This window comes from Trachinotus anak, unplaced genomic scaffold, assembly GCF_046630095.1.
Source record: "Trachinotus anak isolate AG129_WGS33_773 ecotype Australia unplaced genomic scaffold, CSIRO_AGI_Tana_v1 ptg000028l, whole genome shotgun sequence".
NCBI lineage: Eukaryota > Metazoa > Chordata > Actinopteri > Carangiformes > Carangidae > Trachinotus > Trachinotus anak.
The window spans coordinates 11,306,268-11,330,550 of NW_027273879.1; the positions used below are offsets into that span (position 1 = coordinate 11,306,268).

At 39.8% G+C, this 24,283-nt stretch overlaps 1 protein-coding gene across 1 annotated transcript; it reads right to left on the bottom strand.

Annotated features, from left to right (window-relative positions):
* Positions 1-387: 387 nt before the first annotated feature.
* Positions 388-22,761, bottom strand: sppl3 (signal peptide peptidase 3). The gene is made up of 11 exons (XM_071466129.1): positions 22,285-22,761; positions 10,605-10,682; positions 8,533-8,624; positions 8,238-8,357; positions 7,930-8,008; positions 6,952-7,064; positions 5,445-5,551; positions 4,003-4,166; positions 2,875-3,065; positions 2,503-2,612; positions 388-1,997 (listed from the first exon to the last, which is right to left on the bottom strand). Exons 1-11 carry the CDS (start codon positions 22,308-22,310, stop codon positions 1,926-1,928), a joined length of 1,152 nt encoding a protein of 383 aa, XP_071322230.1. The 5' UTR covers positions 22,311-22,761; the 3' UTR covers positions 388-1,925.
* Positions 22,762-24,283: the final 1,522 nt, after the last annotated feature.

A 24,283-nucleotide genomic window follows, 5' to 3' on the forward strand; every position in this document is an offset into this window, starting at 1 on the left:
CACACACACACACACACAGTCCACCCAGAGAACCCTTTATCTGTAACTACATATGAATCCAACCACAGTGCATCTTCATAGCCCACTGACCTTCATCTCCAGGCTTCTAGTCCAAACTTTCACAATAGTCAGGTCTTCATCAACTGAGGTGAAACACAGACATTTACAAAGTTCAGATGAAATGTGCTTGTCTTTTGTCAAAATATATAAAAACCTGGTTTGATATAATCGTGCTCAGACAGTTAGACTTGTGAAAGCTGACATAAGATGCTTTTAGTTTTGGCCGTAAATATGTGTAAATTCCAGATGTGCACAACAGAAATTCAGTACAAAACCCAGCTTGATGCATGTTGAGGTTCCATGATGAAAATATAGCATACGTTAAAATTAATTCAACATTCATTTATTTGAAAAACAAAACACTGTTTACATTTCCACCTGTCTGCAGAAAGACTGATAATAAAGAAAATTGACCCCTGTTTTCAGTAAATTTTACAGGATGAAACACAAACTGTTTCCATTACACACGTCATGTGTTTATGATCCAACACACCCAGCTCACTGGAAACCTGACTATTGTCACTGTTTTTTAACAAGTTCATGATTTCAAATTAAAACCAAGTAAAACAAACATTCACTCATCTGTTTTTCGCTCTCCCACGCACACACGCACACACACACACACACACACACACACACACACACACATACACACACTTTAACACTAGAGCAGGAAACTAACTTTTTCATCAACCAGCCACCGATGAAGATGTTTTTTGTTTTTGTTTTTTTTTCCTCCAAAAATCCATCAGCTATGTTTCTATCACACACGCCAACAAACTTTAGAAAACAACCTCCGTGTGATGGGCGCTCACTGGTCGACTCGGCAGCCAAACCTTGGCTGGTGTTAGTTTCCCACCCTATACAACATGCTCCCGAACACAAATACAAACTCAAGATACCGCAAATACATGTGTACACATATATACAAATAGAAGCGGCCCCTCGAACACTTGGGGCAGCTTAACAATTTATAATGCATCATTTCTGTATATGCCAAGAATAAAACTTTTCTAAATAAAATACATAGTTATCTGTGAGGGCGGGGAATGGGGACAGCAGATGAACAGAGAGGAGGAGGGTGGGGCTCGTCGCAGGGAGTGTCGGCGGAGGGTGGGAACGCTGGGGAGAAGCCATCGTTGAGGGACGATGAAGAGAACAGATGAAGAAAGCAGGGAGGTAAGAGGGAGACCGATGGAGGGGGAAGACTCTTCTCCTTCACTGTGTTGCTGCTCCCGAGCACTGTCCTGTGCCACTGCAGCACTCCGCCTCTTCAACGTTTGTTTAAATCGTTCCATAATAATAATAATATTAATAATAATAATGACCACGACAATGCTAAAAAAATATATATAAACCCCAGCCATGTCTCACAACTGTAAGTCCACAAAAATGGGGGAGGTCTGGCCCACAAGTTCATCTGAGTTGGTGACGAGCAGATGCAGAGGAAATTAAAGATGCAGAGCAAGAAGGAAAACGAAGAGAGAGAGAGGAGGCCTGTCGAATGGAGCTGGCCATGGGAGGGAAGTGGCAAATGAGACCAGTATAGAAGAGAGAAAAAGGAAAAAAGAGAGCGGGAGGGGGGCAGAACAAAAACAGCACAGGCAGGATGTGCTATAATGAAGAGGAAATAAACAAAAAAAGAGGAAGCGGAGATGAAAAGGGGGAGGATGTAGGGACCAGAGATGAGTCGTGTTGTGATCCACACTCTGGTGTCCTTCTGAGGGTTTTCACAGAAGATTGGCGGAAAGCATGAACAAGTGATGACAACATGGCCTCACTGTGAGTGCACCCTCTCTCCTTCCCTCTAATGAAGGGAAAGGATCCGCAGTCCTCTCCGCGCTGGTCGTTCATCCCAGGGTACATCATACCTCCAGGAAGCGGGAGCTGCTGGTCTTGGCATGGAAGGGCTCGGACCACATGCGCCGCAAATCCCCCTGTGGACCACAAACACCGGTTCAGACGCGAGTCAAATCAAATGATACAGCTCAAATGAGCGGGTCATGTAAAATAGCAATCTCTCTACCATTTACATACATGTGTATATATTCTCTCCTTCTACTTCGCTTTCTAAAATTCCCTGAATAATTATTTATCTGAAAAGGGATTAGTGATGAGAGTGTGTCTAATGATTCTACTGCCTGATCTAGAAATAAGGGGGAAATTGTGATATGCGTTTCATCACTTTCCTGTTCTTGTATGAGCAACTTTTTTTTTCTGAAGTTAGAAGGATAAACTATTACAACCAGTTTCTTACATGAAAAAAATGCATGTCAACAGGAAGCATGGGAAAATTATATTAGTTAAATAATAAGTTGTTAAAACTGTTAAAAAAATTCATGTTTAAAAAAAAAAAAAGAAAAGATGAACCCCATCTGTCCACAACTGAACTTTTATCTCTTGCAAACGAATGAGTGTAGCTGTCCCATCCCTTCAGCTCACCTTCAGGTAGGCCATAGTGAGCAGAGGCAGCAGGGTGAAGGGCACCAGATAAAGCAGAGCGGGCTGAGCAGCGCGATGGATCCTGGAGGCCACAGTGGCAGTCAGCAGGCCTGAAGACAGAGTCACACATCCATCACTCATCAATCAGTTTTTTTTTGTTTTTTTTTAAATATGCTCAAATATGGCAAACTTAAGATTCAAAGTTTTCCTTCTGAGAGATCATACTTCAAAGCATTTATGGAACACTTCCTAAATAAATTCCTAAATAATGGCACCTAAACAACTAAAACGATCACCTCCAAACATACCTAACACTGAAACAACAAAACCCTTGACCTTTTACATCCATCCGTTCATTGATTGTTTGCTTACCCACAAAGTATCCGATGAGAGTGCAGTGGAAATAGGAGACGCGTTGCATGCGTCCGGACATGTTACCAGGCCCTGGGACTTCCCCATTTGCTTGCTTCTTATAGTTGTCATACCGCAAGACGAAACATAGCAGCAGCCCCGGCATCACAATGTCTCCTATTCCCAGCATTGAGAAGTGACTTCCTGTGGAACTGTATGGATGGAGTAAAAAAAAAGGCAGGGATAGGTTTTAAATGCTTGAATGCTTAAGCACTAGGGTCTCAGAGGCTGAACAATGCAAGTAGCCCAAAATCCCATGTGTATCACTAATGTTTCATCACTTCTTCCTGAAATCCAAGCAGGTGTCAGATGTGAGCCAGACAGAAGTCTCCAGTCTCATTATAGCAGAAAACTACATTTTTGAATGAAAGAAAAATGGACAGACAATTTTAGGATTCTTAACTTGCTACCACTTGTCAGGCAAAAATTGTTTGGCCTTGAGGTGGTGCCATAGGAGAGACTGCTTTGTCTTAGAAACAGTGACTAGTGACACTTTTAGGACAGCTCTACATTGTCCTGTACAGTGTCATCTTCAGCCGCAGCATGTCAGCTGTAGGCTCAGCTGTGTGTTGTTGGAAACAACTAGCGCTGTGACTAACAATCATTTTCACAATTACATGTTTGGTCTGTAAAATTCCCAAAAAACTGGAAAACGCCTGTCACAATTTCCTAAACCCCAAGATGTCATGTTCAGATGTCTCGCTATGTCCAAATCTTAAATATATTCAGTTGATCATCACACAAGTCAAAGAAAAGCAGCAAATCCTCCTAATTGAGTATTTGCAGTTAAGGAATGTTTGGCCTTTCTGCCAAAATTAATCTGACACTATTTCGTATGATCATAATTGCAAATTAATTTTCAGTCAATTAGCCATACTCGCTTGTTTCAGCTCTATTAAAAGCTACTGGATGACACTTTGCATGTTGCATTTTCAAAAACCAGGAAAGACAGAGCCATGAAATGAGATACCGTGTATCTAAGGACTAACACACAGCAGAAGCAGGAGAGGAGTGAAAGATCCTGAATGAATGTGTAAAAATCCTACATTCCACCACCAAACTCCCTACCACTGGTTACATGAGTCTTACCTGGGAAAGACCAGTTTGCCAGGTAGTGAGAGGCGGGGGACATCGCGGCCCATCCCTGGCCCCAGGTGGAGCTTCCTAGACAGAACGTCTATGGGATTTTCAGCAGGTTGGGTGGCAACTTTGACCATCACATTACTGTTGAAGATGTAGGCTGAGAAGAACACCTGAAGGGAAAAGTAAGGAGGCGAATTAGCCAGTCACCTTGACAAATGCTCACTACACCATCATTACCAGAGCAGAACATTATGTTTTATTATTATTTATTCTGTCTGACCAACTGTCATAAACCTCAAAAAAACATGCAGTCTCAGCAGATAATAAAGAGCGGAGATTCATTCATCTTATGAATCTAATGTTTGTCTATTTTAACATTATTGAGAACATAAATGATCAGTGTCAGTGGGGAAATAACACTGAAGAGGTGTGCAGAAGTGTGCTGGCAGGTTGCTAGGAGCCCAGTATGTGAAAGAGGAAAGCAATTGTAGGAAACGTACTCAGTGGCAGAAAATTACCAGAAGAATTTGTGTGCAATAAAGTGTTTTTCCTCTCTGTCAATGTTATATATGACATTTCTCTGTGAGGGCAAAGTCTGGCAGTTCTCTGTAGTGAAACATTTCTCTTAAGCATCTTTTTGACATTGACTCTGCTACTTATCTTTATTCCTTTCTGAGAAGTAATGGCACAATGATTATTATCTGAGTCAAACATAAAATATATCTGAAACTGCCATGTATTGCTCTTGATCCCCCTGAGCTTTACTACGCTCAGATCGATCTGGAATCTAAACTGATTATTAGGCTCTGTGGTTTCATTACAGAAAATACACCCTCCAGTTATTTATAAATAACACAAATAAATTCATGAATAAAGTCTCTCACTAATCGACTGATACACAACCTCATGTTACAATGATCATTCATCAGCTACGACTTTTCCTTGGGTGGACCCATTTGCTTCATTGGTGGTGACGCATTTGCTGTTGGCTATTACTTTTGTTGTTTTGTGTTACATTCTCAGCAGCAATTAAACCGCATCTAAATCAACTGGTGCCAGAAAAAGACAACTACACTTTAGCGTTTTTCATTTCTCAAAAGGGAATAGTGATGCTCATCTTAGTTTTGGCTCAAGGGGACATTTTCTGTCCTTTATATCACTCTCACCTTACTCTTAGTGATTCCTCTGGTTAATTTCCGTAAGTCGAGAAGGCTGAGGTTGTGTAGTTCATGCTCTTTTATTAGTTCAGTCATTGTGGCAATCACTGCTATCAAAGCTATGTCTTCCAACACAAAAACGCAAAGGCTGAATCATAACCACTTTGTGAAATCTACTGATAGATAGGTCTTATGAGTGAATTTGAGTGTGCCCTCATATGTTTGCTGTAGCTCAGTGGCTTGTGTGCCCGCTGTGACGCAGGTGAAGTGTGGGATGGGAGCATTTCGTACCCAGAACACATCATAAATGAGCAGTCCTGACAGCAGCAGGCAAGACACCTTCAGACTGGGAAGCCGCACGAAGGCTATCATGGCGACACACAGGCCCATGGCTAAAGCTGCAGGGAGAGAGAGAAAAAAAACACGACGGTTAAAAAACACAATTTCACATTTTAGCAGAACTGAGCTGAAATAGTAACATGGGAAGTGATTTTATCACACTTATTTAAGACACGTTAATTACTGTGCACGCAGGCCTAATTAATTAGACAAATCAAGCTGATGAAAATTCTCTGCTCGTGTCCTACTTCACTTTCGGGTGCATGAGGTGCGACCTGATAAGACATGCGACATGGAGGTCAAACGTGGGGCATGTCAGGGTTTTCAAACAGAGAATAGTTGTGTCTATAAAACTACAGCATGTGTTTATTATAATGGATGCATTTTGCATGTATTTATTCCAGCCAAATGTAATGCAACAGAACCCTGGACGTGCACTGCAATATCTTTACACTTTGTTTTATTTTATTTTATATTTTTTTTTCTGCCTGTGCGTCCTACGTTGGACTGAATTGGAGTTTTTGTGACTACTGAGAGTTTCCTATTCATATGTTGATTATTACAGAATAAAATTAAAAAATGATTTAATGGTTTCGATGCAGGGACACATGGTAAGACTATCAAGCTCGCGTGGAAATCTTTTACAATTTCCATAATCTGATTTTGATTTTTTTCATTATGCAATTTTAGTTAAATTTGCATTTTAAAATTCGATTCTCAATTCAATAAAGCTGCAACCAATTTTGTGTGTGTCTGTGCGTGGGAGGTTTTTTTTGTTAGTTTTTTCTGAGGAAATGTTGTCCTTTCTCTCAGAGCTGCATTGTTCAGATTACTAAGGAAGACTGCCAGGAATATGTTTCAAATTCTTACAGTCAACTGAGTCAAATAAAAGAACTGCACACACCCACACACACTTTTCTCTGCTTCGTCATTGCTTCGCTTAGACACCACCTTTGATCAAGACCAGTTAATTTAAATGTCAGTTATGTTTTGTATAGCACCTGACAAACATGAGTATATCCTTCCTGTGTTCGCATGCAGCACACTGCAGCAGGAGCGTGAAAATGGTGCTTCAATAAAACTCATGTCAAGTTCCCTCTTCCGCAGGAGATGATGGAAATTGAATTCAGTCAGACCCCCACCTTTACTGAAGACTGGGCTATTTTAATATATTTCTCCTACTAGCATCACAGTTAGCAGTTATGCTAACAGCCATTCAACCCACAGACATTTATCCCTTTCTGTAGTTGGCTACCTGGATAATTAAGAGACTATTCTGTGCTGATATTTTAATACTCCTCATTACTGTTTACTGCTATATAACTCCAACAGCCATTAATGTCATTAATGAGAAGCACACACCGCCCTGCAGCTCAGGGAAAAGTGCCATGAGTATCCACAAAACACGACCAGCTGCAACCTTAAAACAACTCTCAAGAGTCATGACAGAGCAACGCACCGTCCATGAGAAGCCAATGTCCAGTCAGCACCCAGATGAGGACCAACATGACAGATAGGGAGAAGGACAGGAGCTCGGCCAGAGTAAAACGCCCACAGCAGCCAAATGAAATCCTGCAATACACAGAAATAGATTAAATTTTTTTTTTTTTTAATCACACAGGACTATTATGAGTAAAAAAGTGAGACCAAAAAACAACAGATTTTATCACTGAGCAGCATTTGAATACTCCATTCCCTATGGGTGAGGGAGAGGAGTTAGTGAGAGCCTATCACTCGTGAATCTTTCAAAAAAAAAAAAAAAAAAAAAAGCTCCATATGTTTCAGGTACATTACCACCACCCTCTGCACTGGAGTGGGGCACACCTTGATTTTAATGTAGCCTGAGAAAAGCAAAACAGGTCACAATCGCACACTTTTAGAATGACAAGGCACCTGAGATGCATAACTGATAAATATTGCATATATAGCCTGTACAGCCTTTATTTAAGAGCAAAAAAAATAACAGAAAAGAGTTTTGGGTTCGTTTGGGTCCACAAAACAGACAAAGGTTCACTGAAACTTGATCAGAGGCTCTGAATCTGTAACTAGAGAGGAGCTGTTCATATCAGGTATTGAGTAGGTGGGTTGTATTGTTGGTAATTCCTTATGCTTAACTGTTGCTTGAGACTGAAAGAGCGCATATATCCAGGTACCTGGGCCCAAAGAAAAAGTTAAGTTAAGCATTAAGTTAAAAGACAAATGTTAAAGGGCGCTTACAGCCACTGAGCCTCACAGACAGTTGCACTTTTATTCTCTAAAGATCTGATATACGTATTTTAAAAGAGATTGGACTATTGCTGCACAACTGAGACACTGATATATGGCTGAATTAAGAGAGCTTTATGGATACATTTGTAAAAGGCATACAAAACATGGACATGTTTGTGCAGCAACAAACTCAATCTAAAGACACAAAGAATCCACATGATTTCCTTACTTGTTCTGTGGGGAGCAGGGTCTGGTCAGATACTGGCACATTGGCAACAAGAGGAATGCAAATGCAATTGTTGCAAGAACTGAGGAGAAGAACAAACAACACAGCAGTGAGACCAAATGCCTTAGACACCTTACCTACACCTTCCAGTTGTTTTCTGTTAGCTTAATGGGGCAGCTAATGGCCTTTACATTTTCAATAATCAGCACAGAAAAGAGGCCTTCTCCAGAGTGTAACTACTGAACAGAAAATGTGAGCAGTTCATTCTACAGCTGTAGTGCTCCTGTGATGTGTTCAAGGGAAGCAGTTACCTGCAGTGCAGATGGTGAAGACCACCTGTACCGAGTCAAAGAAGAAGAACATGACTAGCAGGGACACAGAGGCTCCTATGGGCAGGAACAGGGCCTGTGTGGAGTCTATAGTCTGAATACCTGCAAAACAATACAAACATTGGAGTGAGAAGGATTTCAAATCACAAGGAAACAAAAATACACATATACAATGACTCACGAGCACAACAGCTAACCAGTTAAGAGTGATTACTTGTAAATCCAGGAAAACACGTTGTCTGTGTATTTCAGGCCTTTGCATTTACGTAACACTCACTGTTGTTTGTGTTGCTGTTATTGAAAGACCCCGTTGTCGTGGGGTTACCATCTTTATCCTTCTCCTGGTTCTCACAATCCATGTTTAATGACCTGCAGCAGGGAGGGAATTGAAAGAGAGGAGAGGGCAGAGAGCAGGGAGCAGGAGAGAGGGTTTGGACGTGAACATCAGTAATCAAAACCTCAAAAGTATGTAGACTGCTAATATGAGGTACACGGCCGTGTCGCTCCCTTCAAAACACTGTCTTCTTTTACAGTGAATGAATCAGAGACTATGACGCCTAATGGCTCCTATTGCATATAAATATCTCTGTCAATGGAAGATGACTCAGTTTTTCTTTGGGGAAGTTTGATTAAAAAAAACATCTTCATTTCCCCGATGTTGATTACGTAGTGAAGAGTTAAGAAGAAAGATGTCAGCATGAAATCGCCAAGTATGGCTAAAATTTGCAGAGAGTGGGTGGTCTGTGAACTTTAAGTTTCTCTGCAATGAAACTTTAGCGTCTCACTCACATCAACCCACAAAATATTGTTTTTTTGCTCACATCCGGCACAGTCTTGAATACAGTCATGACAAATGTAAAAATCAAGTATGTTTATAAAAATATTACTTCCATAAGTAATGTCAACAATAATTTCTTCATTCTCCATGTATATTCCCATTTTTTTTGTTACAGATGTAAATAACATCAGTTTAAGGATCTGCTGATGTCTTACTGGGACACTTGAATAGAGCAGAGTAATTGGCAATGTTATCAGCAACATTTGTGCTTTTCCTGCTATACCAAGTCAAAATGTGTGATCTGAAAAGGCCCATTGGCCGCATCTCACTTACAGGGCAAAGTACAGAATCTCAAAACATCACTACAGTCTCATCTCCATGCAAATCTAAATCGAATTTCCACAAAATCCTCTGAAGAAAATGCAAATTTGACCCCTGATGGTGCTGATTTTCCAGTCTGGTGCCATTAAACCATAGGAGAAGAAGATGGTACAATAAAATGGCTTGATTTAAAAAAAAAAAAAAGTACAAATCAAACCTAAAATGATGTAAAGCCATGTTGAACACTTGACATTGTTTATATCTAAAGGCATCTAAAACCGTTTTTTGTCTCTTTAGAGGAGCAGATGCTTCAGTGACATTTAAGTGACATGCTTCATGAACGTCATGACTTATTCTTAAAGTTGGCTTCCATTAAATTTTGTTTCAGCGAAGCAGAGCGACTCTTAAACTCAAATCATAAATGCACTTACAAACAGGTGGAAAGGGAACACAGACTGCATTTGATTTTTATATGATTTTGTCTCTTGACAGCAACAGCCCCAGACTAGAACGAGCTCAGTGAAGCTTGATCAGAGCAGTCGTGACTCTCAAGTAATAACTATAATCCACCCAACGACCGTAATGTGCCCCAAACAAAATGTTGTCTGGTGTGTGCCAGGTTTGCATTAACAGCTCACCTATTAATGCAGACACAGTTTGTCTGAGGCAAAGACACCTGACTGAGTCAGATGGGTGAGCGAAAAAACACCTGCTCTCTAATCTGCTTGAGAATCACACTCAGGGTATGAAGCCATTTACCTGATAATACTGCTCCTCTAAAACAAATGTGTTTTGGTCAATATCTTAATGCGACTAAAGCAATCAAAAGACCATTAGGTGCAGGATTGTAGATCCTTTTCGGTGCACATAATGCACCAAAATCATGTTACACTTGGACTGAAAGAGAGCCGAACACTGCTGCTGCAACAAGTGTTTTTTACATTAACCAGATGATGTACAATCTAATAAGATTTACCCCTGTCAACCAGGTCCATATATCACCTGCATGGTAAATAAAGATCTTTTCTCCCTAGAAACCCAAGGTCTATTAAAACATATGTGCACCTTCGCTATATAGAAAATCAAAAGTGACTGGCCTGTTACAGAGTTAGGAGTATAAACTTATTTGAAAAACTATACCTTCAGTTATAGTCAGTTTGGCTTATGTAGAAAATAAGACATGCTCTGCAAGTCACAGTCCGCTCCCCTCTTGACAGCTGAGGTGAACTGTTTTTTTTGTTGACACTCACCTGAAGCTGCCATAGACGATGAGAAGGATGGAGATGAGGAAGGTGGACACCTGGCTGGAGTCAACTAGGGAGTACGCCCTGAAGAGGAGAGAGAGAAATACTGATGTGAGATCCTGTGCACAGAGGATCGTGTAATCAAACCGGTATCAACAGTACAACAGTGTTTTAGCCACTTATCCAAAAAGCCCAATTTCTATAACTGTCTTCTTACTGGCGACACACTGATGCAAATCAACAGCTTGTATTGTTTACCTTTCTACTACAACACAAGTTGTTACAACCATAAATATCCCATACACAGCTGGAAAGTCAATAAGTCTTAAAATACACAAATGATATTCTCATAAGACACCACACTTCAAGCCCTTGCTGATCTGCTGCTTCCTCCCTTTAATTTATTCATTTATTTATTTTTTGGGACACACTATTATAGTTTTACCAAACAGAAAACAAGCACAGTTATTAACTTGGCTACTTTCAAAACAGAGACGTCTACATTAACTTGAATTATAGAAGACTTCTGAATGTCAAGAGCGTTAAACTACAGGGGCAGAAAACTCTCTGCCTGTAGCTGTTTAACTGTGGTGAATTGTGCAAGTATCATTTTGCCTTGGAATAAAAGGTGGTTTTTCTACTGGATTCTGCTCTATAATCAATTCAGCTGAAGAGTGCACACCCATATACACATACCAACCATCAGCCTGACATCAGAATACATGATGGTGGCACAGTTCTCTGCATATTTTACACCACCATGCTGTGGAAAATAACACAAATGTAGACAAGTATGCAACTGTATTTTCAGTCGATCATTTCAGCTTCTGTACTTTGACGATCTCACACTGGTTATGGCAATTTCATCTGCACCAACTTAAACCTCTGCACAGGAGCCACATTTCCCCCTTGGAAGTAGAAAAGCAAAAAAAATATTGTAGGGCAGAGCAAATGTTATACCACGAACAAACATTATGAAGTACAGTATGTATATAACAGCAAGTGTAAACTAACTGAGCAGTAGATCCATGTCACATAATGACAGAGTGACCTGTGTGTTGTGTTTTTAAGGGGAACTGGGTCAGCACAGTTCAGTTTAACTGTTGGATTATTATCACAGCATATATTTTATCTACGATACTGAAAAATCTCAAATTCTTTCCAGTGACCATCTAAGAGAACATGTAATACAACATGAAACTATACCTAACGTATGTTACATCACTGCACTACAAACTGGTTACTGCACGCTACATGAAACTGCTGCTGCATTGCAATGAGCTGAACATATTCTGTTCCCCTGAGATAGCTGGGCCTCGTAATTACACCCAACAGAGCAGCGGAGAACTGAGAATGAACCAATTCAATAGTAAAATAAGAATTGCAAATTTTGTTGCAAGTTATTGATTATGAAAATCAATCAGGCAAAAGGGATCTATAGGGTCTCTGGCAAATTGGAAACTCTCTACAAAGGAAGGAGGCCTTGGCTCACGACACTGGTAAAGTTTAGATTTTTTTGGTTTCTTCTAGACTTTGATGAGGTCCATTGATTGAATTTAGTTGCACTTAATTCTTTTATTTTTTGATACAAAAATTGTTGTATGTGTTTTTTTTAGTAAAGTACCTTTCCTTTTTGTTTTGAAATGTTTAGCTGTAATACCTCTTATAAAATATAATCTGTATTAACCTTTTAAAATACAAAGTCCCACCCGTGGGACACTTTGGGCTCGGCAGCGCTACCTTAGGTGTGTTCTGGTGTGAGCCGGACTCGATCTTCACACAACCTTGACAGATCATACATTATTTGAAAGCTCTAACTCGTGATTCGAGCTGTGTGTTTCTGGATCCTCATATCACTGCGAAAGCTGTTGACAAAGAACTGGTTCAGACTACGCTGAACACAAAAGGTACTTCTACAGGTTTCGTTTTTACATGGGAAAAAAGTATATTTGAATGTTTTTTTGTATTTTTTTTTTTACAAGACAGACTAGACAAAAGAAAGACGAACTGATGAAGGACAACATAAAGCATGTCCTCTGTTCGGCGTTGCTGTTGGAAGATATTCCATACATTTCAGTTTGAAGATGGCTGGTATCTTTGTTGAGGTCTAGGAAGGATGAGCTGCACTGGTTTGAGTATAGCTTGAAAACTTCCCTCATCCAGCTCCTTTTTAGTCTGTTTACCAGTCAAATTTAATGAATCTTTTAAATTCAGCATAAAGTAATCTCCCTGTTTTGTCAGACAGTGTGGAATCCAGCTGCTAGTTTGCACACTGATGCTGTGTCTAAGCACCAAATTGTTCTCATATCATGGATCTGGGGCCTTGACACAGCATAGACTTGACATGGAACCTTGTAATGCTTTTTTTTCCTGGGGCAAGGACAAAGCTTGCATTGTGAAGTGCTGACTTCAGGTGAGAGGTGCACATTTGACCCTAATCCTGACCTGTCTGTCCTGACCTGTCAAAATCTCTGGCCATGGGTGAGGCCTGTAGGCTGGAGTTAAAAAAAAAAAAAAAAAATTCTATTTCTTCATCTTTGGCCTTAAGACTTCCCACAATGGAGTTAAAAAAAAAAAAGGCATGTATACTAGAGTTGCCAGCAATCCCACAAAGCAATGATTTACATGCAAAATTACACTCATGTAACCCTACACCTGTCAGTCATTATGCACAAATGATTGTGATAATTCAAAGGAAGAGTAAGACCGATATATTGATCAATATTAGCTTGCAGATGTATCAGTACCGATTAATACATTGGCCAATAAGTAATAATAAATTTCTGTTTTTTCAACAGTAAAATGTCAGAATCAGCACAAAAACACCACTAACTCAGGGCATTCTCTATATGATATAAATATTTGTCTATGTCATGTTAAAAAAAACAAAAGAAATTCATCCAACTGATTTTTATTAGTTTTTAAACTTATATCTGTATTGGCTCAGCATTGCTCAGGCTACACTGTATATGTGAGGATAATATTCAATAAACGTTGAGTTACTGAATTTACTGCTTACTGTAAACTCCTGAGTGTTTATCATTGAGAGAACAGCAAGTGAACTAAAAGGAGTCACAGCTTTGGTATACAGAGGATGGCAAAGTGGCGGAGAGGAAGTCTTAAAAAGCATGATGACAGCTGCTCCCGACAGGAAAACAACTAGAGGAACAATGAGGACAAGTTGACCGCTGCCAACAGAGTGGATGACAGTAGCTGCATATTTGTTACACTACAAGCCACAGATCTAAAAAAACACAATCATGTTGAAATGATCTGTTAAAGTTGGTCTCTTGGATTTTTTCCCCCACTATTCACTCGGGCATTCATTTATTTTATTTATTTTTTATTGACGTTGGATGGGCTCTGGTTCATCTTTTCAAAGGCATAAATGTCTCCCCCACTACTTCAGCTGTAGCCAGCTTACTTGGTTATTGTGAGTCAACATACAGAGAATATGAATGGGTTTCCTCTGCAACAAACTGTATCATGCAGGCTGCATTTCAGTTTGTGCTGGCAATGCGAGCAAAACTCAATTAAAACAGGTGCAATTCAAAGTCACTGAAATCTCTTTTTTGTTTAAGTACATTGATAAGAGCAGGTCTGAATGCCTGGTTCGTTAATGGAGCAGATAAGATATAAACCAACAAAATATTTACACAAGGTAAATTACAATAACCATGTAGAACACCCTTATGTCTAGTAAGAGTAAGAACATAAGGAATAACACAATAAGTACTATCATTGTATGAACAGGGCTTGTGAGATAATGCATAGCTTGGTCAAGGAAATTGGAGAATATCTACTGACAAGTTACTAAAGAAAGTATTACACCACATGTGTAGATGTATCAGGCCCTGCAACTGAAATCTGTCCTTTTCTGCTGGCATGCAGTGAATACTGTTTCAGTTCTGTTGCTGGGCTGCAATACTAGTTTCTTCCAAGTACTGACATAGAAAACAGCCCATGCATATAAAGACTTCAAATCATTTTTTTCCATTCTGGTGTGCATCTGACACGGAATTCACAGGTTTCATGCTGGGGAAGAAGAAGGAATAATCTCTTGTCTCTTTCATTCATTTACTAGTACAGGAACGACTACAGGGTGTCTTGGAAGGGAAGGGTAACATGTAGTTCAGTGTGGAAACAGGACACCAGGACAATGCTGCATCGTGTAGCTCTGCCCTGGTCTTGTTTGTCCGATACAGGCCTCTACTTAATGACTGAAAAACACACTCAGCAGGAATCATCTTTAAAGTCACGTCAAATTACAATGGGGCCCGGTATACTTGACCCGAGACCTAGGCTATAATAGACATCTAACAATGTAGCTGATCCAAAGATGACACCGTATTCAGGAAAGTGTTCTTTCTTTGTAGGCTGTAACCTAAATGGGTTAAATGTCTTACCAACAGTTTGGCTTCAAGCCTTAAGAAAGCGATTAAGAAACTGACCTTGTTGATCTACACACAGACGCTAATGATGTCACTCCCTCACTGTCAACACAGCAAGCACATAGACAGCTAGTTTAATCTACCACAGCCCTAATTCATATTCTAGTATCGAACTGGTTCGTCTGAATTCTGTGCACAGAAGCCTGTAGAACATGGGTGAGATAGATGAATGGAACATTTAAAAACAAAATACAATCCCGGACTGTTGAGGGCTGGATGGCAGCCCAAAGTGCCATAAGACGTCCTTGTTCACTGACAGACTAGGTTTTCAATAACACAATTCCAATACCGTCCTCCATCAAGCCAGTTGCATGCATGACTTGACCACTAAGGCCCAGGTCACTAGGCCACAATGAAGACTTTTGCAAATGCTGCCCCTGTGAGGCACTGACATTTAGAACTGAGTGTCCAAAAATGATATCTTACTCTGATCTGTCTTGAAACACACATGCGGACACTATGCTCAAACTGAAAATTTGTGAGCCCCAAGCATATATATTAATTGTACTTGCGCAATCATTTACATAAGCATACAGTAACCACTGGGTGGAGTTGCTGCTGGACCTCCAATGGGGGAAATCAGCATTTCCATGCCTCCACTTTCTCATCCACTTATGGATGTAATGGGCTTTTGGATGTAATTTGTGATCAACTGTTGCTTTGTTGTCTACAATAAAATAAGCACATCTGCCCTGCATCGCTGCTCTAGTGTGTGTTTACATTCTTCAGTGGTATTTTATTTTGTTTGTTTAAATGAGTGTTGATGAGTGATCAACTTAGAAATTAGCATATAACAAAGCATATGATGTCCTGGGTTGGGTTTTTCCGTGAAGTTACAATTACATGGTTCACGCCTCAGCTCAGAGTCACAAGCGTGGCCTGCAGTATTGCGTCCTCAGATTTTTTTAAGGGAAAAGACAGGGCTATACTAGCTGCTTGTAACACCTACTAAGGCTGAGGTCTAGATTTTATCATGCTGTTAATTTTCTTAGAGCAAATGATCAATATCATCAGTGAAAACCTCAGCCTCAACATCTGAGATGGGTTAATCTACTGTGTCTCCAAATTAAAACTACTTAGGTCTTTACGTTCTGAAGAATAATCATTAGTGCTGCTTCTGTTCAGGACACAGGCAACAGGTGTCTCAGTAATCCTTCAGGGTCAACCAGGTCGACGTGTGCTCTGAGCTGAGAATACTGCAATCTTAGTCGTGTCTATGCAATGGTAACATCCATAACAGAAGACCTAAAAGTAAGTATGAGACAGTGTTTGCTGTCATTTTTGTTTTTTGATTTACCACGGATTCTCATTACAAGGACTATGAAGGCTCCTTAAGAAAAGATATTACTGTTCAACATGTACAGTCTTATTTTAAATGTGCAGAAGTCTACATTTTCAACATTACCTACTTAGTAAGTTGTGTGAATGATTGGTCAGTGTCTAGAACGGCCGAGCTTGAATTAGACTGTGCTGTGGATGGCCTTGATAATAGGATTTTGGGATTAGATCTTAATAACCATGTTTCCTGAGGAAGGATGTTTTTTCTCTTAAATTCATTAAGAAAAAGCCAAAAAAGCAAGAAAAATATACTTTTGGCCTACTTCTTAGTGGATGCTGTCAATATAGACCAGCAGCTGTCATCTCATTCCATATTCCTGAATGAATGAATTATTTGATGATAATATTAAAATGTTTAAAATATTTAGGATTACATTTCCAGAAAGCCCTTATAGAAAATGGTGTGAGGTGTGTGTGAAACTTTTGTGGTAATCTATGCTAAACGCAGAACAGTCATGTCTAAACCTTCCTTACTCTACTGCAGGGTTTATTACCAGAAAAGAAAATCCGTATATTGGCACATATTTGCTAATAAGTTCTGCTTCTGTGCATTAGCTAAGCTAAGGTTTCCAATACAGAAAACAGAAAACAGTTGAAAACCTCAGGCACACTTCTAAAACCATGATGCGCTTTAAAAATGTCTTGACAGGAAGCATAAACAAGCTGCAGTGATGACTTTAGCATGTGGCATCAATAAGACGTGGGACTGTGGTAAAGTTCTCAGCGTTTGCTTTACGGGGGGTGACTGCACGTTACATAAAAAGACTTCCTCCACACATAGATGGCAACGCCTATGAATCAATCCTGAAAACTGAAAGGTTGGTGCAAAAACAATCAATTCATGAATCAAATGACTGAAAATTAATTAATGGTGATGTTGATCAACAACCAACCGTGTAAGTCATCTATCAAGGAAAAATACCACTAAATTTCTTTTTATAGCGTCAACTTTTGGCCTTTCTCAAAAACTAAAAGAATCTTTGCAACCACCTCCACCCAAGCGTAGCCCACAGTAAGAATTGGAAATACTGCAAATAATACTCAGCACAATCTTTCACTTTCAGTCTGATAGATGTGGGTACTACAGTTTTCACATTTGAGACTCAACATGGTAGACACTGCAGGCCAAGTGATTTAACTCTATGATCTCATTTTTATCAAAGACAAGGAGTGTCAGACCCACATTGAACACCAGCCCGGTCATGAAGTCAGGTGATGCATTTTTCTAATGCTGCAAGAGTCTGCAGCATTAGAAATGTACTAGAAGTAGTTACACTAAAACAATCCCAGTGTGGTAACTTGATGTAATGGACAGTCTGAAGAGGATGTGGTGTAGTGAGTCCAGTGTCTCTTTACAGTCCACTGTCTACTCCATACTATTGTTTTGGAGACTGTTTCAATTTGTCACCTCCTTTACACAGATAAGATTTCATCCCCGACAGAAAGATTTAGTTCAGACTGGGTAAATTTACAACATGCATGCCTTTAAGCATTTCTCCATTACAAGCAACAAAAGTAGGTGTGTTTTCATGAGGAGATCTTTGCCCACAGCACAGCAGTCATTACTCCAAATGATCACATCCCATTTACCATCCCACTACCTTCGGACGATCGTCATGCCTCCCACCTCTCTCCCTCTCCACGTCACAAAAGTCCTGCCTTTCTCAGTCATATTCTAAATCTCACTGGGACATCATTGTATGCACTTGCCACATAATCACACTAGTACAACCACGCCTGAAGACAACAAAGACTGAACCATTTGGCTGACCAGCAATGCTTTCAAATGAGATGCTAAACCAAAGCAAAGGCACACAGTGATTTGGTAGAAAAAAAATGGCTTGAGCAAAAGTTATGAATGAAAATTACACAGAATGAAGACCAATATATTTAGTATATTGTTATACTTGATGTCACTGTGGTGGCAAATTGTGGCAGAGTTGAATGGATTAAAGGAAATGTTTGTTTTTTTGAATTCCTAATGAACATATTAAAAGTTTTCACAAGATGACACACAGAATTTGACATTTGCCTGGATGGACAAGTAAGATGAAATACTATACAATAACTGCATAAGTCTACTCTTTCCTTATATGTCTATGTGACTGTATAATTGCTGTGTTGGCAGTCGGCACCACATAACTCATTTAGCCACATTGAAAAGCTTCAAAACTGAAAGTGAGGAAGTGAAACTAGGTGAAATCTACTCCTTTCATCATCTCATACTACCAGTGTGATGAAAACATAAACATATCGTTGGAATCGCTGTTCAAAGCAGCGTCAAACTACAACCTGCCAGCTTTGACAAATCTTCAGAACTATACATTAGCCCGTAGGTTATCGCAAGGCTGAATAAGGATTGCTGTGGTTTACTCATTAGCAGTTTATCCAGGCAGCAATATAGTAGCTATAAAATTAATTGTGCACAACAGAACTTGGAAACGCTGCCGAGCCCAGCACGTTTACCAAGTGTCAGTAGGTACACTATCATTACAGGCCTGCCTTCAAAGACTTCCTTTAGCCAAACACCACTAATACTAGAAATTACATTATCTACACCTGTGGTTACTCACTGGCATTTTATTAAACACTCATTAAGCAGAATTACTCCAAAGTAGACATGTAACAACTCTGTGGGTGTTTGTATTTCTGCTTTCAAGGTTACAGGAGCATGGGTTTTGTTAAATGCCTCTAGATCTGATGCAGTCTGGAGTTAGTTTTGCACCTCCTCGCCTGCTGAACAGTGACAGAGACAAGGGCAGATTGCCAAAATGAAAAACATTTACAAAAGTTTTTTCATGTTATACAATACAGAATATGAAGCAGATCATCTAGTGTCATGGTGGTTAAGTTGTTTTACCGTACTGGTGCAGACGTGAAGTGAAAACCCCATTTACTAACCAGGTAATATTGACAAAGACACAGAGGTAATGAAGTTTGATGATATGGCACAATTAACCAAGCAGGTGCAACACCACGAGCATGTCTCCAACATGATTATAACCACGCTGAATGCAACGTTACAGGTATTTGCCTGATTTGAACATTTGAACAACCAGCTTTAGCTCTGTTTAGCAGCCTGCAACTTCATGTCTCACCTGACACAGTTTCGAATTAAAAGGACATTCGTAGGAAAGCAACCAGTCATTTGACACTGTTGTATAACTGCAGATGACTGTATTTTGAGGAACAGTGTGAAAAGCTGTGCGATATTTTTAACAGATTGGTTGCAAAGCAAAAATGGAGCCAGCGTGCAGATTCCAGCTTCGATTTAGTGTCAACTACAACGCCGCCTTTACTCATTATTCATCTCTGAAGCTCCTCAGTAACATTTAGGTTATTTTCTGGCACAATTGATGGTCACTGTCCTTAATAATATTCTTCTGCTTAGCTTGCACATTAACACAAACAACTACACACTCAAGGCCCATTCAGACAGGATTTATTTCTCTAGGGGAGGTTGGGTGATTTTATACGAAAACACAAACATCTGTTTGCTGTCTTAACAGGCATTATTAGATGTAAAGGTCAACCTTATACACAGCTGCAATTATTGGTCAATTGATCAATTAGCTGAATATCAGAAAAGTAATCTGCAACTACATTGATGATCAAATGATCATTTTTTAAATCAGATATCGGCTAGTTTCTTAACTATGTGGATTTGATGCTTTTTGTTCTCACACACGACAGTAGCTTGAATATCTCTGGATTTTGGACTATTAGTCAGACAAAACAAGACATTTTAAGATGTCACCTTGGTCTGTGGGGAATTGTAATTCATTTTAATATCCGGTATAAATGCACGCAGAATGCATTGCAACAGGAATGCAATGAGATCAGCCTGACCAGATTCAGAGATGGCCATCTGCACTGTGATCAGATCTCAGACAGGTGTAAATGCAATCCATACAGTGCGATCACAATTTTAACAAAAGAGAAAAAAAAAACAAAAAAACAAAAATCTGCTCAGCCAGTTGAAAGGCAACCCAAATTCCTGCCATCTTCAGCAAGACTGGAAAAAGCTATAAGTAGTAGCAGATAAACGAAGATAACGACAATACCTATTAATATCAAGTACTGATAACATGCAAAAGCCCAAATGTTCAAGTGCAAGTGGCTGCATCCTTGGGCTGCATCTTTAAGGGTTTGTGTAACTGTCCTCTGATCATTTGAAAATGTCTGTCACAATCCATCAAAGTAAAACTGGAACATGAAATGCCTTGAACATCAAATAAATATCTGATGATGTCTGTTTGGGGTTTTAGAGAGCCATTTAGCATTTTTACGAATTACTACTTTTTACTATTAGTTTTACAAATAAAGTAATCCACTAGTTTAAATCTTTACAATACTTTTGTAATTTGTCAGCGTCATGTGGTAACAGTTTTCCTCGAACAATACACGGAACATCTCAAAAAGCACAATGAAAATTAACATCACCCAAACGTTACTGAACAAATGTTAGAGGAAAACTCTCGGGAGCAAAAACTGAACCCAGCAGATAGATTTTTCCTAAACCACGACTGTCGGTCTGAATTCCGTGATAAAAGTACTGCTGTTTCCTACATGCTGAATATTGATAGTTAAAATGGATGTGATAAAAGCTACCACCCCCCAACCTCACAGAATGCAGGTCAAATATAAAATAAACAGAACTGTATGAGCAAACCAGATGAAGGAGATGACAAATAAGTAATTTATAAACGTGTCATGTCTGTTTTAATGAAAAGTCTTTGGCCCATTCCTATATCAAGGTGGAAATTTTGCAGTGCTTGGGTTTCTCCTTTTGTAAGCAATTTCCCCCAATAAAAGTCATACAATTTATGTGAAAGAATAAAATAAAGACGGGCATTTCCAAAGAAGAAACTCATTTAAAACTGTTGACAAAAAATATGAGTTAGACTAACCTATAGGATCAACACACTGCATTGATGTGGACCCCTATCATCTTGGAGAATCTTTGGTTTGGATTATTCATACACAATAGGATGCTGTTGTAAAAACGATCATAATTAACACTCATCCCGTGGATCAAACAGGCACAATTCAGCCTTCATTAATTAGCAAGGCCTCAGCGAAGTCAGGTCCTTTTCATTCATGGGTACAACGCAATTCAGTGATAACAGCGTCTCTGTCTGGTTTCGTTTAATCTGCTCTTCGCCAACCACTACGATTTAACGACAGTGTAACCTGGCTTTAAGTGTGTGCACCCCACAATTCAGCAAAGATGATCTGTAACAACCTGTCGTGTGTCACAATGCCAAGCTCACCCCGAAACTGGCATTTTGGGACATGATGCGATGCCAGTTAGCTAGCCTAGCTCTACGGCAGAACCTTTGTTATTGTGTGCAGCGGGTCGACGACGAATCCTGGACATCTAATCAGCTAACGCTAATTTGCTGGCACAGCTAACGTCTACTAATCTGCCCCACACCGTCTTGCAACGTTGTGCTTTTATATAACATTAATACATTATTCAGAAATCAAACGCTGACGATATGAGCGAAGTAGTCATTCACAAACTTGCTAACCCAATGAGCTTATCGAGCCGTTAGCCAGGCAGCTAGCTCGTTAGCATTCACTCACAATAGCACCATAGGAATTGACCAAAGCCATTAGCGTTAGCATCAGCTGGTGGGGCTGCTAGCTAAACATCCAGCTCATGTAGCTGTTAGCAACATCAGAGCTGCAGGAAAAATATACTTAGATGAGTGACATTTTGCTCTCTGAACGGTGATAAATGTATCTAAAAGCATCGTCGTGAAGAGCAAAGCATTTCTGTGAATTGTCAGAAATGTAATTCATTGGCTTAGTGACCTATATCAATCAGGCTTGGCAATAGTAGCAGCTAGCGTTAGCTGCTAGTCGGTAGCACTATGCCTGTGCGCACTCACCAAGATGAGTAGCCCTGCTCCGCCATATCGCCGAAAACAGTGGGTTCTGCGACTGTGGCTAACACAGATTCAGGTCCCGGTGACAACCCGTTGGGACCTCGGCGGGGTTTTTCTGCTTTTCCTTCACAATCCGACGTCCTAGCAGTTACTTTTAGGTGACAACATGATGATACATCCCGGCGGCAGCTAGTGATCACTAGCTGAATATCTTGCAATTGAAATGGGAATGATGGTTTGCTATCGTTAGGTGGACAAGACAAAGCACCCCCAGAAAAAAACACACTGATGTTATTTTCGTCGGTTTCGCTAATGTCCTGCCGTCACCCCCGCCAAGAAGGCTCGGTCTCCAGCGATGCTACACCCACTGTAAATCCATATTCAGCATGATGTCTCCAGAATAAATTCGGATATTCCTCAAGTCTGCACCCCTAGCTGTTATGGAAGACGTTCAGCTTTGTTTTCTATGGCGAGAGTCACGGGAACGCGCAAAATCGCCCTGCTGTAGGTTTACAAGTAGGACGTGCACTGAAATGTTTTTTGTGCGCTGAAAATGCTTGCAATGGTTTCCCTTGAACTGCCAGCATTGCAGCCTATCATACACACGTCTGCAACTGAAGCCGCGAGCATTACGTCGATTGTTAAATGTAATTTATGGCCATAGATTAGGACATTTAAACCATGACTAAATCACTTGATTTAAATGTCTTACAAAACAATGAAAAATTGACAACCTCTCAATAATATTGAGAAACGCATTATAAAAACAACATTTTGTGAACAATTCAGAAGTGAATACTTTGGTTTATAAAGAGAAAAACTGTATAAATAGCATGTTCTTTATATATTATTTTGCAAAGAATTAGTGATTAATGTGCCCTGGGCTCTCTGTCACAAATATGGTTTTACAGAGTTATCTGGACAATTAGTTAATTAAAGTCTGTAAAGGGTTATTTAAATCAGTCCATGCCGCCGGGTCTGAAGACCTCTGGTTAAAAGACAAATAATATAGGCTGCAATACGCGACACAATACACTAACATCCATACAACATATCGCCTAAAACATCAGTGTGTTGAAATAAGCCACTCAATTTAAATATATTGAAAATGTGTTAGGCCTTACTGTTTTTGTTTTTTGTTCCCCCCCCCCCCCATTTTTATGTTTTAATTCCTGTAATTACAAAAATGGTGGATTCAGTGTTGGCTATCATGTTTGGTATAACTCAACTCTATTGTAGTCATGATTTTACAGATGGTGTATTGAAAGGTAAACAAGTGATGCCATGCCACTATTAAACAAACAAGGAAGAGCCTCCATTCGTCTGGTATTTGCAAATCGCAAGTTTATTGTTATATACAGGCTACATAACAACCTGAAGCAAACATTGTAAACAAACACTGTGATTCCCCACTTAGCCAAACTGGACCAAAGCCCTACTAGCTCCCCCAGGCTACACCCCGCAGTGTAAAAGTGTTGGACGGAGCAAACAACATACAATTTTTATCAGGCTCTGATCATGGCTCTAAGGATAGCAATGAAAGTCAAATGGCTTCAAACTTTGGTACCTCAGACAGCACGGCAAGAAATGAAATTTTGTACAGCCATTCATGGTCCTCAGAGGATAAAGTCTACTGACTTTGGTGATCTCCTTATGTTTCCAACCACATCATGTGCTACCATGATGTTGTTGGTGGGTTTGTTGTGCAATGTCTCCATAATAGGATGTTTGCTATGAATCTATCCCATATTCATGGTGATTTCATAACTGATCAGATTATGACATCTACCATATGTGTGCAAAGTTTACATTTTGACTGAACCTACACAAAAACAAGGCTGATGGAAACGTTTATCTTCTGGGTAGCATACAGTAAATGTACTTAGTGAATTCATTGTCTCGTTTACTTTGACATCTTCATGTGGAAATTTTGACCCTGATGGTTAACAGAGAGGAAAGGTCATAGGGGGATCACCAAAAATATTTGGATTCATCCTTCAGG